Source organism: Salvelinus fontinalis, chromosome 18 (genome assembly GCF_029448725.1).
Source record: "Salvelinus fontinalis isolate EN_2023a chromosome 18, ASM2944872v1, whole genome shotgun sequence".
In the NCBI taxonomy this organism is placed as follows: Eukaryota; Metazoa; Chordata; class Actinopteri; order Salmoniformes; family Salmonidae; genus Salvelinus; species Salvelinus fontinalis.
In genome coordinates this window covers 33,362,588-33,376,718 of record NC_074682.1, presented here as the reverse complement: position 1 = coordinate 33,376,718, position 14,131 = coordinate 33,362,588, and the positions used below count along the sequence as shown (strand labels likewise).

Genomic DNA, 14,131 nt, shown 5'->3' with positions numbered 1-14,131 from the left:
TGCCCAACTCGGAGAGGGTGGAGAGGAGGATCTGATGGTTCACAGTATCGAAGGCAGCCGATAGGTCTAGAAGGATGAGAGCAGAGGAGAGAGAGTTAGCTTTAGCAGTGCGGAGCGCCTCCGTGATACAGAGAAGAGCAGATGGCAACAAGATCATATTGTAAAGCAATTTCATCAGGTAACATGAATACAAAGCCGGCAAGAGGTGGTTAGAATAGGATGAGAGGTCAAAAGTCTGTGTAACCAATAGAGAGTCAGTGTCCTGAGTGTGCGAACAAACATAGTCTGTCCCACGGTTGGGTAAAGAAAGTTTGTAGTCAACAAGGTATACAGGAGTCATGAGGCAAATAGCAAAATAGCAATATGCACAATAAAAAAAAAATATATATAACGACTTGGGGCTAGCCATTGTAAGTTCAGAGTCACTCGCCCCAAGAGTGCGTGTGTGCTGGAGGCGAACGAAAGCTCAGGAGAGAGGGGTGAATGTGGTGGAGGTACCTGTACCAGACAGCTCTGAGGTGGCTGATGTTGGTGGGATTTGGAGGATGATGGAGGCAACAGGGGAAAGAGCCTCAGGTCCACAAAGTCCCTTCCACCAGGTGGCTGATGAGATATGTTGGCATGACTGCCATATTGTATCTCCATCCCAAAGCCCTCGCTTGGAAGTGTACTTCGCCAGACTGCCAAGAACCTTGCCCTCATCCATGCCAAGGTGGCGAGACATGGTAGTGATGACACCATAGGCCTCTTTGATCTCTGCACCAGACAGGATGCTCTTGCCAGCATACTTAGTGTCCAACATGTACGCTGTGGCGTGTATGGGCTTCAGGCAGAAGTCTTCACGCTTTTTTAGTTATTTCAGAACTGCAGTTTCCTCTGCTTGGACCAACAGTGAAGTGGGCAGGGCAGTACAGATTTCTTCTCTTACATCTGCAAGCAGAGTCTGAACATCAGACAGGATGTTTGTCTCTCTCAATCTGTGCAATGGCTACTGCTATAGGTTTCAGGAGTTTCTGGCTGCTTACCACTCTCTCCCAAAATATATCATCCAGGAGGATCCTCTTGATGGGGCTGTTCATATCGGCAGACTGTGATATGGCCATTTGTTGGAGAGACTCCTTCCCCTCCAAGAGACTGTCAAACATGATGACAATCCCACCCCAACGGGTGTTGCTGGGCAGCTTCAATGTGGTGCTCTTATTCTTCTCACTTTGCTTGGTGAGGTAGATTGCTGCAATAACTTGAGGACCCTTCACATACCTAACCATTTCCTTGGCACTCTTGTAGTGTGTATCCATTGTTTTCAGTGCCATGATGTCCTTGAGGAGCAGATTCAATGCATGAGCAGCACAGCCAATGGGTGTGATGTGAGGGTAGGACTCCTCCACTTTAGACCAAGCAGACTTCATGTTCGCAGCATTTTCTGTCACCAGTGCAAATACCTTCTGTGGTCCAAGGTTATTGATGACTGCCTTCAGCTCATCTGCAATGTAGAGACCGGTGTGTCTGTTGTCCCTTGTGTCTGTGCTCTTGTAGAATACTGGTTGAGGGGTGGAGATGATGAAGTTAATTATTCCTTGCCCACGAACATTGAACCACCCATCAGAGATGATTGCAATACAGTCTGCTTTCTCTATGATTTGCTTGACCTTCACTTGAACTCTGTTGAACTCTGCATCCAGCAAATGAGTAGATAAAGCATGTCTGGTTGGAAGGGTGTATGCTGGCCGAAGAACATTCAGAAATCTCTTCCAATACACATTGCCTGTGAGTATCAGAGGTGAACCAGTTGCACATACAGCTCGAGCAAGACATTCATTAGCATTTCTCTGACTACGTTCCTCCATTGAGTAAAAAAAACATGAGCTGTTGCTATCGATAAGGTGTCTGATTTTCACCTCAAATAGAAGTAGAGGGACTTTTGTCAGAGGTTGCTTGTTGTGAGCGCTGAGGGAACTTTATGCACTTGGCCAGATGATTCTGCATCTTTGTTGCATTCTTCACTTATGATTTGGCACAGTATTTGCAAATGTACACAGTGTTTCCTTCTACATTAGCTGCAGTGAAATGTCTCCACACATCAGATAGTGCCCATGGCATTTTCCTGTAAAGATTAGAAAGAAATTGTGCAAAATAAAAAAATACAATTCCATGTACGGATAAATAGTTAAGCAGTTAGATTAAAAGAACTCCTTTGTAAGATAAATGTTTTAAAATGAAACATGTATGGAAACAGGTGAATTAACACTCTTCAGTTAGCAGGCTCAAGCAAGCTAAACCCCACATGGTAGCAAAAACTAACTAGCAGAAATTGTTAACAAGTTAGAAATTATTTAAACACACTTTGCTGTAGGCTACTATTTACAAGTTAACAAAAAATCTTAAATGTCATATAAAATATATTCACCCCACCCAGTATTGTAATCAAAATTTAACGGAAAGCATGCAGTCCTTGGCTCATACAGTGTAGTAGTGTGGGCTCAATAGCATCTCATTAGTGTGCAAGATCTTGAGAATCAGCTGTACATGTGATGGAAGAGTGCACTGCACATGTTATGGAAGAATGTACTGTACATGCAGAGGGTTGTAATTCCATTGAATTGGGGATAGTTTAACCAAAATATGCCACAAGACCTAGAATTGCCTTATGTGTATCCCACAAAAAAGGTTAATTGTTATAAGCTAACCTTTTTGATGAATTTAAGCAAAATTCCCCAAATTCCTGGGCTTAACTTCCCATGGAAAATTTCAGGAAAAAGCCCGGAAATATTCAAGGAAAGTTTCCAACCTTTTGCGACTCTACTTAAGATACAGAAATAAACTGCATTTTACAATTGCATTTTTAGCTGAAAGTAATTCATGTTGGCAGACAATATCAAGTAGGGATATCATGTAATTTCTCTGGAGTCCAGAGCATGCAGAATCATAAGGCCAACTGGGTAGCCCTTTTCTTCCTCACAAATACTGTCCTTCATTTGCCAGAATATGTTACATCTTGATCCCATACTATTGAAGGCAGTGCGATGTTACAGCTACAGTATCTTTAGACATACAGCCAGTAGAGACCGAAAATATGAAAATGATCAATCAAATCTCCAATCAAATTGTTCTGGCAAAGATGCCTCCATAGTAGTTTTCCAAACTGTATTTTATGTGGATATTATAAATGTAGGCCTAATCTGTTTTTGTCAGGCAAAACCGGAGAAAAGGAAGCAAGTGTTTTCTGGTCACTAATCCCCTTTGCACACCAATGCTGATGACCAGTCATTGGTCAATAATCAAGACCCGTAACACATTTCGGAAGGCATATTTCGGTTTAAATCATTCAGTTGTGCAATTGACTTGGTATCCCCTTTCCCTTCCCTTTCCCATGCTGTGGCTACTCTCTCTGGCTTTGTGGAGAGTAATCCATGGAGACTCTGTGCCACAAAATGAGTGACAAAACATTACAAAACCTGGTCAGATAATATCTAAGTCAAGTCCCAAGTCTTGAGGCTCCAAGTCTCAAGTTATTTTATTTAATATCAAGTTGAGTCTCAAGTCATCAAATTTGTCAAGTCATGTGACTCGAGTCCACACCCCTGGAGAGAACAGTTCAATGTTCCCAAGAGCCATACTCGAATGGGCAGAGTTGTCCTAAAAGTGTGATTCTACCCGTGTTAGACATCATTGCCATGCATTTAAACATAGTGAGCTGGTTTCCCAGACACAGATTAAGCCTAGTCCTGAACTAAAAAGCTCTTTCAATGGAGAATCTCCATTCTGTCTTTCTCCTGGGGTATTGAAAGCAGAGATACATATTTAATTCTGTGATTGAGAGAGTGGGATGGAGCTGACTCCAGGTGTGTCTTCTCTCCTCTGTAGGAATGGGCCCAGTCCATATGAATGAGGTGGAGTGCTCTGGCTTTGAGAAGTCCCTCACAGAGTGTTACTTCAACAGAGATGCCCTGGGCTGCAGTCACGAGGAGGACGCTGCAGTGAGATGTAATGTTCCTGCCATGGGCTTCCAGAACAAAGTGAGTAGGCCTAGTAAATGCCCACCGGTCATTGGTATTACTCATATAGTACTTGTGTATTACTCATATATAACTTGTATATAAGTCTATTGCCAAGTGTTGCCAAATGAAAATTAACAAATACACTGAACGTTTGTTTGTCATCTGTGATGTGCAAACTTTAGAGTTGTTGCGATTCCATCATTGATGCCAACTACACATTTTAGCCAAACTATTTTCATAATAGAATAAATGCTTTCATGTTTTATAGCATTTCACAGCCAAAGAGAGAATTTATGACAAATATTTTCTGTTTTCTCAGTAGAACAGAATACTCAACACAGATGATGGAATATGCTACCTCTTTGAATCAAGTGTCTTTTTTGGCTCATAATAAACATCCAATCTGTGGCCTAGCAGGTGATCTAGTGCAGTTTTATTTTTACTGGTGTCCGGAGGTACTGCAGGGGGTCCGCAAATGTATTAGTGTAATATTTTTGAAAAATATCTTAGGGGATTTTATGTGAAAAAAAGTATTTCATGAATATTGCTAGCTGCAACAGAATACCACCGTGGATAGCATTTCTATGTCTCTGCATCCAGTAAAAAGGAAGTTCACAAGCTAATGCTAACTAGCGTTAGCACAATGACTGGAAGTCTAAAGGAAGAGTTAGCATGGTAGCTGTTCTTGTTCATCCGACTCTGGGGAAGTAGATAAATGGCTTCATTGACAAAATCTCAAATGATCTGTTTAATATGGAAAAAAATCTGTAACTTCTACAGTAATTGGAGCTAATTACAGATTTTTTTCTGTATAGAAAATTCTTAGGCAGGCCGTCTAAGTGGTACATTTCAGGATGGAAAAAACAGTTTCAGTGTCAACAACTAAAACAAGATAGAAAGCATGCATAAAAGATATTGAACTATATTTATTTTTTAGATAATACCGTTTTTGAAAACTAATAATTAAATTAAAGCTAGACATTCAGGGAGAAAATCCCCCCCAAAAACGGGCATTCAGGGCACATGCCCATTGATTTTGCTATATTTGAGCAGAGGAACACATTTTACATTTTTACATTTAAGTCATTTAGCAGACGCTTTTATCCAGAGCGACTTACAAATTGGAAAGTTCATACATATTCATCCTGGTCCCCCCGTGGGAATTGAACCCTGGTCCCCCCGTGGGAATTGAACCCACAACCCTGGCGTTGCAAGCGCCATGCTCTACCAACTGAGCCACACGGGACCACCAACACATGGCGAAATGCATAGAATTGCAGGAAATTTGCTTTAAAACTGCAAAATCATCTCTCAGCTCCATGCCAAACTGTGTAGAATTGCTAGATATTAGCTTCAAAACTGCAACAATTTATCCCAGCTCAATGGGGAAATGTGTAGAATTGCCGAAAATGTGCTTTACGACAGCATTATTTTCTCTACGCCGCCAAGATATCTTTCTAGCTAATAGACTATGTTAGAGTTTACACTTCCTCTCTCAATGAACTTTGGGGAGGTCAAAATAATGAAACTGTCTACCAAGTCTATTTATTTTAAAATGTTGATTACTTCTACTTGCCATTGTTATTCAGCTGATAAGACGTGATTTTAAATTGTTTTGCTAACAAATGATGAAGGCTCCTTTGTCGCTGGTTTGCCTGTGCTGGAGTCCCTGGGCTAGACCCCTGGTATAGTGGTCTAAGCCGCTGCCCCTAGAACACATAAGCATGGTTTCCAATCCGGCCCACTGCTATCTCAACACTCTCTCCTCCTGTCTTTCCTCTCTATCTCTGGCGTGTCCAATAAACCCAAAACATATGAGCAGAATGGGACTGCCTTTATAAACATCTAATCTCTCCTTTACTGTGTTGCAGCTGCGTCTGAGCGGTGGGCGGAACCCGTTTGAGGGGCGTGTGGAGGTGCTGGCGGAGAAGAATGACTCGCTGGTGTGGGGCACAGTTTGTAGTGATAGCTGGGGCACCATGGAGGCCACGGTCGTGTGCAGGCAGTTGGGCCTTGGGTTCGCCAGCAACGCCTTCCAGGTGCATTTACACACATCAAACGCTCATCCCATTGGCTGGTCAGCCAGATGATCAAAAGCCTAACATTCTTTGACAAATGGTCAATTTCATCTCAGATCTTTTTTATGATTATTTCGAAATCGTGTACAGTAAAACTATTACCATTGTGTTTCCTGTTTCTGTGTAAGTATCGACAACATGTAATAATATCAAGGGTCAATTATACCTTTTGTGTGATTGGGAACTCACAGATAAGTATAGGTTTTTACCCCAGTGTTATTTGTGTGGATGTTGGGGAAATAGTCACGTCTAGCACTGGTGCTATTACTTCATAAAACTACCTAATTTGGTCCTACTGTGTATCAAGTTGGCCTCAGTTATATACATCAGAGCCATATATTCACCTCCAGTAAACTTCATATATCCATATGGGTCTGATATACTTAGCTATAAACAGCTGGAGATGCTCACTAAAGGAAACTAGGAAAGTAAAAGGGGCTCTGACCTTAGAGTTTATAGTCTCCACACTGACAGAGCGGATGGAGTGAGGAGAGGCTACAGGTTAGCCTGGGTACCATAAACATTCACATGTACAGGCCTGTGGCGTATGTGAACAGTATACACTTGGTGGTGGGGAGTCCGTTCCCGCTCTTTGAAGTTTCATTGGCCCACCACCATCAGCAATCCCTATATAGGCTAGATACACTTTTCTGCTGATGTACCAGCCCTATTAGTGTTGTTATTTTGATTATTTGTGTTGTTTAAAGGGTTATACAAGAGCTATCTTTAGTCTCACGGTGTGTGAAACACCACCTCTATGTGCATTCTTTATACATACATTTTTTCTTGGCATTCGGACGAGTCTACTGTTTGAGAGTCTGTCATCATTAAATCATTTGTAGTGTATTAACATGTGCTGAATGCCACTGGCAGTGGTGCTAAATGTCTGGAAAGTATTTATGAATCATGGAAGAACTGGGTTAATGGGAGGGAGAGTTTAATGAGTGGAAATTGTACTGGGCTGATAGAGCTCAGAGTAATTGTGTGATTAAGTGCGACTTCGATTATTGTGTACTAATCCGCCTCTTAATGGCAGTCTACTTAAAATTTCCATGATGTGTTTGGGGATGCTTTAAATGTACTAGAAAGCATACACACAGACAGACAAAGACAAACAGACAGACACACAGAAATAAGTGTTTCTGTGTGTTTAAGGCAGCCGAACAGACAGAAAATATGACACCAAAGTCTATAACTCCATTCCATAGAACCCCCCCTGCATTCCTCAATGACATCTTGTCTATCTTCTCAAGGAGTTTTGGACAACAACTATCAGAATGGGTTCTACTGGGCAGATGTTCCCATATCCCAACCATAGCAAAATTGGGGTTAAATGCCTTGCTCAAGGGCACATTGACAGATTTTTGCACCTTGTCGGCTTGGGTATTGAAATCAAACTTTATTTGTCACATGCGCCGAACACTATAAGTGTATACCTTACCGTGAAATGCTTACTTACAAGCCCATAACCAACAGTGCAGTTCAAGAAGAGTTAAGAAAATATTTACCAAATAAACTAAAGTAAAAAATAATAAAAAGTAACACAATAACAAAACAATAACGAGGCTATATACAGGGGGTACCGGTACCGAGTCAGTGTGCGGGGGTACAGGTTAGTTGAGGTAATTTGTACATGTAGGTAGGGGTGACGTAACTATGCATAGATAATAAACAGCGAGCAGCAGCAGTGGGGGGGGGGGGGGGGGGGGGGGGCATTTATAGTCTGGTGGCCATTTGATTAATTGTTCAGCAGTCTTATGGCTTGGGGTAGAAGCTGTTAATGAGCCTTTTAGTCCTAGACTTGGTGCTCCGGTACCGCTTGCCATGCAATTTTATGAGCTTTTCTCTGACACTGCCTATTATATAGGTCCTGGATTGCAGGAAGCATGGCCCCAGTGATGTACTGGTCCGTGCGCACTACCCTCCATAGCACCTTACAGTCAGATTCTGAGCAGTTGCCATACCAGGTGGTGATGCAACCGGTCAGGATGCTCTCGACAGTGCAGCTGTAGAACTTTTTGAGGATCTGGAGACCTATGCCAAATCTTTTCAGTCTCCTGAGGGGGGAAAGGTTTTATGGTGCCCTCTTCATGACTGTCTTGTTGTGTTTGGACCATGATAGTTCGTTGGTGATGTGGACACCAAGGAACTTGAAACTCTCGACCCGCTCCTCTACAGCCCCGTTGATGTTAATGGGGGCCTCTTTGGCCCGCCTTTTCCTGTAGTTCATGATCAGCTCCTTTGTCTTGCTCACATTGTGGGAGAGTTTGTTGTCCTGGCACCACACTGCCAGTTCTCTGACATACTCCCTATAGGCTGTCTCATAATTGTCGGTGATCAGGTGATCAGGCCTACCACTGTTGTGTCGTCAGCAAACTTAATGATGGTGTTGGAGTCGTGTTTGGGCCCGCAGACGTGGGTGAACAGGGAGTACAGGAGGGGACAAAGTACACACCCCTGAGGGGCCCCAGTGTTGAGGATCGGCGTGGCAAACGTGTTGTTGTCTACCCTTACCACCTGGGGGCAGCCTGTCAGGAAGTCCAGGATCCAGTTGCAGAGGGAGGTGTTTTGTCCCAGGGTCCTGAGCTTAGTGATGAGCTCCGTGGGCACTATGGTGTTGAACACTGAGCTGTGGTCAATGAACAGCATTCTCACATAGGTGTTCCTTTTGTCCAGGTGGGAAAGGGGGTGGTGTGCAAATTGGAGTGGGTCTAGGGTATCTGGGAGGATGCTGTTGATGTGAGCCATGACCAGCCTTTCAAAACACTTCATGGCTACCGAAGTGAGTGCTACGGGGCGGTAATCATTTAGGCAGGTTACCTTCGCGTCCTTGGGCACAGCGATTATGGTGGTCTGCTTGAAACATGTAGGTATTACAGACTCAGTCATAGAGAGGTTGAAAATGTCTGTGAAGACACTTGCCAGGTGCTCCGCACATGCTTTGAGTACACATCCTGGTAATCCATCTGGGCCCGCGGCTTTGTGTATGTTGACCTGTTTAAAGGTCTTGCTCATATCGGCTCCTGAGAGCGTTATCACACAGTCAACAGCTGGTGCTCTCGTGCATGCTTCGAAGTTGCCTGCCTCGAAGCGAGCATGAAAGGCATTTCGCTTGTCTGGTAGGCTTGCGTCACTGGGCAGCTCGCGTCTGGGTTTCCCTTTGTAGTCCGTAATAGTTTTCAAGCCCTGCCACATCTTTCCAGTGTCAGAGCCGGTGTAGTAGCATTCAATCTTAATCCTGTGTTGACGCTTTGCTTGTTTGATGGTTTGTCTGAGGGCGTAGAGGAATTTCTTATAGGCGTCCGGATTAGTGTTCCGCTCCTTGAAAGCAGCAGCTCTAGCCTTTAGCTCGAATGCGGATGTTGCCTGTAATCCATGGCTTCTGGTTGGGATATGTACGTACAGTCACTGTGGGGACGACGTCGTCGATGCACTTATTGATTAAGCCGATGACTGAGGTGGTATACTCCTCAATGCCATTGGATGAATCCCGGAACATATTCCAGTCTGTGCTAGCAAAACAGTCCTGTAGCGTAGCATCCGCTATTTAGTTTTAGCTTGAAAGCAGGAATCAGGAGGATAGAATTATGGTCAGATTTGCCAAATGGAGGGTGGGGGAGAGCTTTGTATGCATCTCTGTGTGTGAAGTAAAGGTGGTCTAGAGGTTTTTTTCCTCTGGTTCCTCGGGACATCCTGGTAAAAATTTGGTAAAACTGATTTAAGTTTGCCTGCATCAAAGTCCCCAGCCATTAGGAGCGCTTCTGGGTCAGCATTTTCTTGTTTGCTTATGGCCTTTTAAAATATTTTTTTTATTTCACCTTTATTTAACCAGATAGGCTAGTTGAGAACAAGTTCTCATTTACAACTGCGACCTGGCCAAGATAAAGCATAGCAGTGTGAACAGACAACAACACAGAGTTACACATGGAGTAAACAATAAACAAGTCAATAACACAGTAGGGGGAAAATTGAGTCTATATACATTGTGTGCAAAAGGCATGAGGAGGTAGGCAATAAATAGGCCATAGGAGCGAATAATGACAATTTAGCAGATTAACACTGGAGTGATAAATCATCAGATGATCATGTACAAGTAGAGATACTGCTGTGCAAAAGAGCAGAAAAGTAAATAAATAAAAACAGTAAGGTGATGAGGTAGGTAAATTGGGTGGGCTGTTTACAGATGGACTATGTACAGCTGCAGCGATCGGTTAGCTGCTCAGATAGCAGATGTTTAAAGTTGGTGAGGGAAATAAAAGTCTCCAACTTCAGCAATTTTTGCAATTCGTTCCAGTCACAGGCAGCAGAGAACTGGAAGGAAAGGCGGCAAAATGAGGTGTTGGCTTTTGGGATGATCAGTGAGATATACCTGCTGGAGCGCGTGCTACGGGTGGGTGTTGTTATCGTGACCAGTGAACTGAGATAAGGCGGAGCTTTACCTAGCATGGACTTATAGATGACCTGGAGCCAGTGGGTCTGGCGACGAATATGTAGCGAGGGCCAGCCGACTAGAGCATACAGGTCGCAGTGGTGGGCGGTATAAGGTGTTTTAGTAACAAAACGGATGGCACTATGATAAACTGAATCTAGTTTGCTGAGTAGAGCCTTATAGAGTTGGTTGAGTGCGGTCTTAGTGCCAGCATCGGTCTGTGGTGGTAAATAGATGGCTACAAATAATGGTAGATAGTGTGGTCTACAGCTTATCATAAGGTACTTCGAGACCTCTTTAATATTAGACATTACTCACCAGCTGTTATTGACAAAAAGACACACACACCGCCACCCCTCGTCTTACCAGACGTAGCTTCTCTGTTCTGTCGGTGCATGGAAAATTCCGCCAGCTCTATATTATCCGTGTCGTCATTCAGCCACGACTCGGTGAAACATAAGATATTATAGTTCTTAATGTCCCGTTGGTAGGATAATCGCAATCGTAGGTCATTCATTTTATTTTCCAATGATTGCAAGTAGAATGGATGGCAGTGGGAGTTTACTCGCTCGCCTACGGATTCTCTCAGAAGGCAGCCCGATCTGTGTCCTCTTTTCCGCCGTCTTTTCTTCACGCAAATGGCGGGGATCTGGGCCTGTTCCCGGGAGAGCAGTATATCCTTCTCGTCAGACTTGTTCAAGGAAAAAGCTTCTTCTAGTTCGTGGTGATGTTCTTAGGTCCAAAAGTTATTTTCTGTCATAAGAGACGGTAGCAGCAACATTATGTACAAAATAAGTGAAAAAATAAGTTACGAACAACACAAAAAAACGAACAAAATAGCACAATTGGTTAGGGGCATGTAAAACGTCAGACATCCTCTTCGGCGCCATCTTAACCAGCGACCATTTGGATACTGCGCTCTAACCGCTAGGCTACCTGCCGCCCTATAGCTATCCAGGTCCATGACTTAAAGGGATGGAAATGTAGATAGGGAAACCTCTAGTTGTAAAATGACTTACAGTTTCTCCTTTTGAGTTTAGAGAATGGAAGCTGGGCCTATGTTTGAGTTTGCCTGTGTGATGTTATTTCTCCCTACCAGGAGACGTGGTACTGGCCGGGAGACGTGAGGGCTGATGATGTGGTGATGAGCGGGGTCAGGTGCTCAGGGACGGAGATGACCTTGGCCCAATGCCTCCATCACGGGAAACACCTCCACTGCCCTCAAGGGGGAGGGCGCTTCGCTGCTGGTGTATCCTGCTCCGAGTGTAAGTCACTGATGATAACTACTGTCTGTAATTCAGGTCTAGATTCAATCAGATCAAGAGTTAACCGGCGATGGCAGACACCCGCATCGCGGATGTTTTGGCGGTGTCTGAGGTAGAACCACGTTGGAGCCGTAAAATTGGTGAGAAGTTGCTCGTGATCATTGTGAGAAGCCACACCCGGCCCACTCGCGTTAGAAGTTCAGAACAAGAAAGTGTAGGCTATATAGAAATAATGATGCTAAAATGTAAAATCATTAAACAAAATAATGAGGGTTTCTATCAGCCTAATCAAGGTGTAGATTACATCTCACATTCCAGTGTTCCAACTTGTAAACAAGGATGCATGGATTTCTGTTAATACACCTCCATGCAGCAAATGGCAGTGTCCGCTATTGGTATTATGCCAGGAGCCACTTATGGATTTGGCAGTTCTACCTCCGACAGGTCAAAACAACCACTATGCGGATGTCGACTAAAGCAGATCTGAATAGAGCCCTAAGACCCTGAAAACTCTTGACCAACCCTCAACCCTAATACTCAAGGCGCCACTGCAGGCACACAACACATACAACCTCTGCAATCATTAGATGATTAGTAATGATGAACAATCAAATCACCATTCCACATCACTGTGTGTCATGCCTAAGAACAGCCCTTAGCCGTGGTATATACCACACCCCCTCAGGTCTTATTGCTTAAATATATTCCACTCATTATCTGAATTTCATTGATACACTAAGCTGCTGAATTTCAAGCAGAGAGGCGATAGTGTACCAGTTGACTAGTCACGTAGAAAAGGTGATCTTGTACAATGTTGCATGGGGCAGAATGGCATACAACACTGTGCTACGTTTTTACACTAGCCAACAACTTGAAAATATCCCTATTTCTGATGATTTATCCTACTTATGTACTGTGTAAGTGTAACGGATGTGAAATGGCTAGCTAGTTAGCGGGTACGCGCTAGTAGCATTTCAATCAGTTACGTCACTTGCTCTGAGACTTAAGTAGTGTTGCCCCTTGCTTTGCAAGGGCCGTGGCTTTTGTGGAGCGATGGGTAACGCTGCTTCGTGGGCGACCGTTGTCGATGTGTGCAGAGGGTCCCTGGTTCGCGCCCGTGTCGGGGCGAGGGGGCGGTTTAAAGTTATACTGTTACATTGATGCTGTTGACCCGGATCACTGGTTGCTGCGGAAAAGGAGGAGGTTGAAAGGGGGGTGAGTGTAACGGATGTGAAATGGCTAGCTAGTTAGCGGGTACGCGCTAGTAGCATTTCAATCAGTTACGTCACTTGCTCTGAGACTTAAGTAGTGTTGCCCCTTGCTTTGCAAGGGCCGTGGCTTTTGTGGAGCGATGGGTAACGCTGCTTCGTGGGCGACCGTTGTCGATGTGTGCAGAGGGTCCCTGGTTCGCGCCCGTGTCGGGGCGAGGGGGCGGTTTAAAGTTATACTGTTACATAAGGATAATGAAACCTTAAGACTGACATGTTTCTCAACATGCTCACAACCTGACATTGGATACAAATGTGTATTTGTATTTTTTGCTATTAGATTAAATGGTAGTTAAAATGACTAAATGGTGTATTAGTGACTACACTAAATGTTCTCATTGTATTTCATGATAAACGTTTTTTGATTTTTCATGAATTACTTCGGGGTGAAAGATGTGTGAAACCCCAATGAATGAACAATTAAATGTTCTTAAGATAAGGGAATTACAAGTGTTATCGGTTATATATCATTTACATCTGAACAATGTACCAAAGTGATACATTTAAAAAAAATTAAAAAATAACGACCTCTCCTGCCCTGGCATGCAGCGGCCCCAGACTTGGTTCTCAACGCTCAGGTGGTGGAACACACCACATACCTAGAGGACCGGCCAATGTACATACTGCAGTGTGCCAACGAGGAGCACTGTCTGTCCAGCAGCGCTGCCATCGCCACACCCTCCTCCTACCGTCGCCTAATGCGCTTCTCCTCCCAAATCCACAACAACGGACAGTCCGACTTCCGCCCCAGGGCTGCACACAACTCCTGGGTCTGGCACGACTGCCACAGGTAAAGTGGAGGATGAATTCTTTGGTCCTTCAGTTTAGTAATTTAGTTAAGTAGTGGAAGCTATGATAAAGGGGGCTGGACAATAGCATGCAAACAAGCATCATGAGCAGGAACTCTTTGTGAGTGTTACATGAGTTGAGAACAATCACAGTGCTGGAATAAAAGTCCTCTGGAGGATGTCATTTTCGCAGTCTTTTGAGATCATACATTTGTGGTCATCTTGAGGCAGTGCCTGCTGTGGTTGTACAGAGGCTGGTTATGATGATGAGGGTGGTGATGATGAACATCATTGACTGTCTATCT

General features: G+C 43.9%; 1 protein-coding gene across 2 annotated transcripts in view; it reads left to right on the top strand.

Annotated features, from left to right (window-relative positions):
- LOC129815328 (lysyl oxidase homolog 2A-like) overlaps nt 1-14,131 on the top strand; it is a 71,350-nt gene that overhangs the window by 51,136 nt on the left and 6,083 nt on the right. For both annotated transcript variants that reach the window (XM_055869034.1, XM_055869035.1), the window contains 4 exons: nt 3,865-4,016; nt 5,870-6,037; nt 11,605-11,770; nt 13,588-13,828. In XM_055869034.1, coding sequence (XP_055725009.1) covers nt 3,865-4,016; nt 5,870-6,037; nt 11,605-11,770; nt 13,588-13,828 — 727 coding nt within the window. The remainder of the gene's footprint in view (nt 1-3,864; nt 4,017-5,869; nt 6,038-11,604; nt 11,771-13,587; nt 13,829-14,131) is intronic.